We start from the raw sequence: 2,775 nt of genomic DNA on the forward strand, positions 1-2,775 counted from the left end.
TCGCCATGATATAATGCCAAGAGACTACTTCAAAAAACTTAACTGCAACAGAAACAAACTGGACTTTTTCTTACGGAAGAAATAAACTGAGGTGGTGCTAGCTATAGCATTATTGCACACGCCTCCGCATCCTGCACCCTCTTGATGCATCTCCTCTCCCGTGTTCGCAACCCAGAAAAATTAAAAGGGGCAACAGGGCCCACCTGTCAGCGCCACGACATCGAACATAAGGAAACTCGGGTCGACCGTTACTCGCGGAAGCCGTTGGCGTCGGGCACTTCCCCTCCATCCACTTCAAATTTCGAACCCTTCGCTCTCCCTCTCCGCCCCCAATCCGCCGCCGCCGCCTCCCCTCATAACCCCAACCCACCCCCCAAACCAACCCCAGCCCGCACCCCCAACCCCGATCCATGGACGAGACCGGGAGGGCGGCGACCCCGATGGCGAGGAGATCCGCCTCCCCCAGCGCCACCCCCACCACCGTCACGCCCGGCTCCACCGCCTCCTCCTGCTCCTCCAACTCCGACCCCGCCGCGCGGACGCCCCCGCCCGCCTACCTCGTCCCCTGGGCGCGCGGGGCCGAGGGCGGCGGCAGGGGCTACTACCCCGGCTGCCGCAAGGACGCCAACTGCGCCTGCGAGATCTGCCTCGCCAGCATCAACGCCACGCGGGACCTCCTCCCGCCCGAGGCCGCCTCCGCGCGCCGCTGCTTCGCCGCCGCCGCCAGGGACCGCAGGCCCGGGACGCGCTCGCTCTTCCTCGCTACGCCCGGGTTCGCGGTCACCGAGCCGTGGACGCCGCCGCTGCGCTCCACCGCCAAGTCGAGGCGGGATGCGGCGGCGGCCGCCAAGGCCCGGAGGTCCTCGTCGCCCGACTGGGCGCTCTACGCGCTGACGGTTCTTGGGTTCTTGCTCCTGCTGTGGGTGGACACGGGCCTCGTCCCGGAGGTCGCCGCCAGGGGGTTCGGCCCCAAGCTGTCTTCGGACGCCGTCGCGCGGATGGGCCAGGAGGCGCGCCTTGCGCCTGCAGCTCTGGGCCACAAACTGCGCTCCTTGGAGCGAGGGGTCGGGCAGCTCGTCGGCGCCGACAGGATCTCCAACTGCAGCTCCAAGGATTCCGTCTGGCGACTCCAGCAGGTTCGCCGTTCTTGCGTGTCAGTCAACTAATTTGCTCTTGGCTGCAGAGACGGTTCTTCACTGACGAATTCTTTTCTTTCAGAATGATCAGCATTTGTTCCATTGGCGCTGCTCGCTATACAAGTCGGCGGCAGAGGAGGTCAGCGTCTGGGGGAGCCCTCTCCGGACCTCCGGCCTGCTCCCGTCTACGCTCTCCACACGGCACATCACCATCCTCTCCGGCAAGGTCACGGAGGTAATCGACATTCAGAATGTCCACTATCAATGCCAAGATTACTTCATCACCCGAACCACCAGCATCAGATAACTGAAATCCATGTCCGTCCGGTATCTGTTTGCAGTGGTCTGACGGGAGCGTATTGCCGACGGTGAGGGCGAGCAACGGGAGCTCCTGGAGCTACCGGGGCCGGAGGGCAGCGGCGGTGCTGCTGGAACCAGAGACGTGGGTGCTGGAGTACCAGAGGAGCGTGGTGTTCGAGGGCACACGGCTGCTGCCGGCCACGGTGGAGCTGCTGGCGTCCAGGTGCTCGACAATGGCGAAACGGGCGCGGCAGAAGTTGGCCAAGAAGCGGTTCTACGGCGGCGGGATCCAGGCGAAGCCGACTTGATCTGCAGCCAGGGTGATTTTAGCTTTAGGTTGGTTCATCTCATTTCCTGTGAGATTTGTAGGGATATCCCGTCTTCTTATGGTTGTAGTGATGTCTGCTGTCTGCTATTTCATCGGATTGCTCCCTGATCTGTGGCTGATCACAGTACCTCTAGTATGAATGCATAATGTTTGGAACATACATTCTGGTAAAATTTCAGGGGAATTTTACTGGCATCGCTCAGACACGCTTTGGTCATGTTTGGAATATAGGAATTAAAAAAACACTGGAACAGAAAACCACAAGATATACAGTGGTATGTGACCAAGAACTACAGTTTTCTTCCAAAATCCCATTGGAATTTCAGAGGTTTTTGCTGCGCCTCAACGCATTTCGGGGAGAACCAACTAGCTCCCGGCTCGAGTGGCATTTCACCCCTAACCACAACTCATCCGCTGATTCTTCAACATCAGTCATAGATGCCCTAACAAAACTTTGTAAGAAGATATCGCGAGCAATAGTTGAGGATCGAATCTTGAATAGGTGCCCTAATAAGATTTTTTTTCGTCTTATATTTTGATGAGGATGGAGTATTTCTTGAATCTTGAATCTGAGGGCCTCAATCTAAGGCCGGGCAATAGCCATTATCTAAAAAGAATACATCTTGAGAAATAGTTGAGGATCAAACTCTATCTCAAAATAATAATAAAATATGTTTTACTACCAACCACAAGCTTTATGTTAGGCACAATGCTCATACAGCAACTTATGAGCAAGAATTGCTCTATCAATCACCATCTACATTAGATATATCTTCTGAAACTTTTTTTCATCTGAAACAACGCCTGAAACAACTCCAATACCTTACTATAAATTACCGAATTGGGAGGGGAGAAGCTATTTTCATCTGAAACAACGCCTCGAGGCCTTTGCGGATAGAAAATCAGGAAACCTGGTTTGGATAGAAAACATGGTTTACGCGAAGGATGACAGTGTAAAATGGGAACATAAAAAGACTAGTATGAGCATCGTTCCTATGATCCAAATGCCTC

The 2,775-nt window shown here is 55.2% G+C and overlaps 1 protein-coding gene across 1 annotated transcript; it reads left to right on the plus strand.

Annotated features, from left to right (window-relative positions):
* Window positions 1-359: 359 nt before the first annotated feature.
* Window positions 360-1,959, plus strand: LOC125505969. The gene is made up of 3 exons (XM_048670863.1): window positions 360-1,136; window positions 1,219-1,371; window positions 1,478-1,959. The coding sequence occupies exons 1-3, from the start codon at window positions 411-413 to the stop codon at window positions 1,742-1,744; spliced, it is 1,146 nt and encodes a 381-aa protein (XP_048526820.1). The 5' UTR covers window positions 360-410; the 3' UTR covers window positions 1,745-1,959.
* Window positions 1,960-2,775: the final 816 nt, after the last annotated feature.

This window comes from Triticum urartu, chromosome 5, assembly GCF_003073215.2.
Source record: "Triticum urartu cultivar G1812 chromosome 5, Tu2.1, whole genome shotgun sequence".
Lineage (NCBI taxonomy): Eukaryota > Viridiplantae > Streptophyta > Magnoliopsida > Poales > Poaceae > Triticum > Triticum urartu.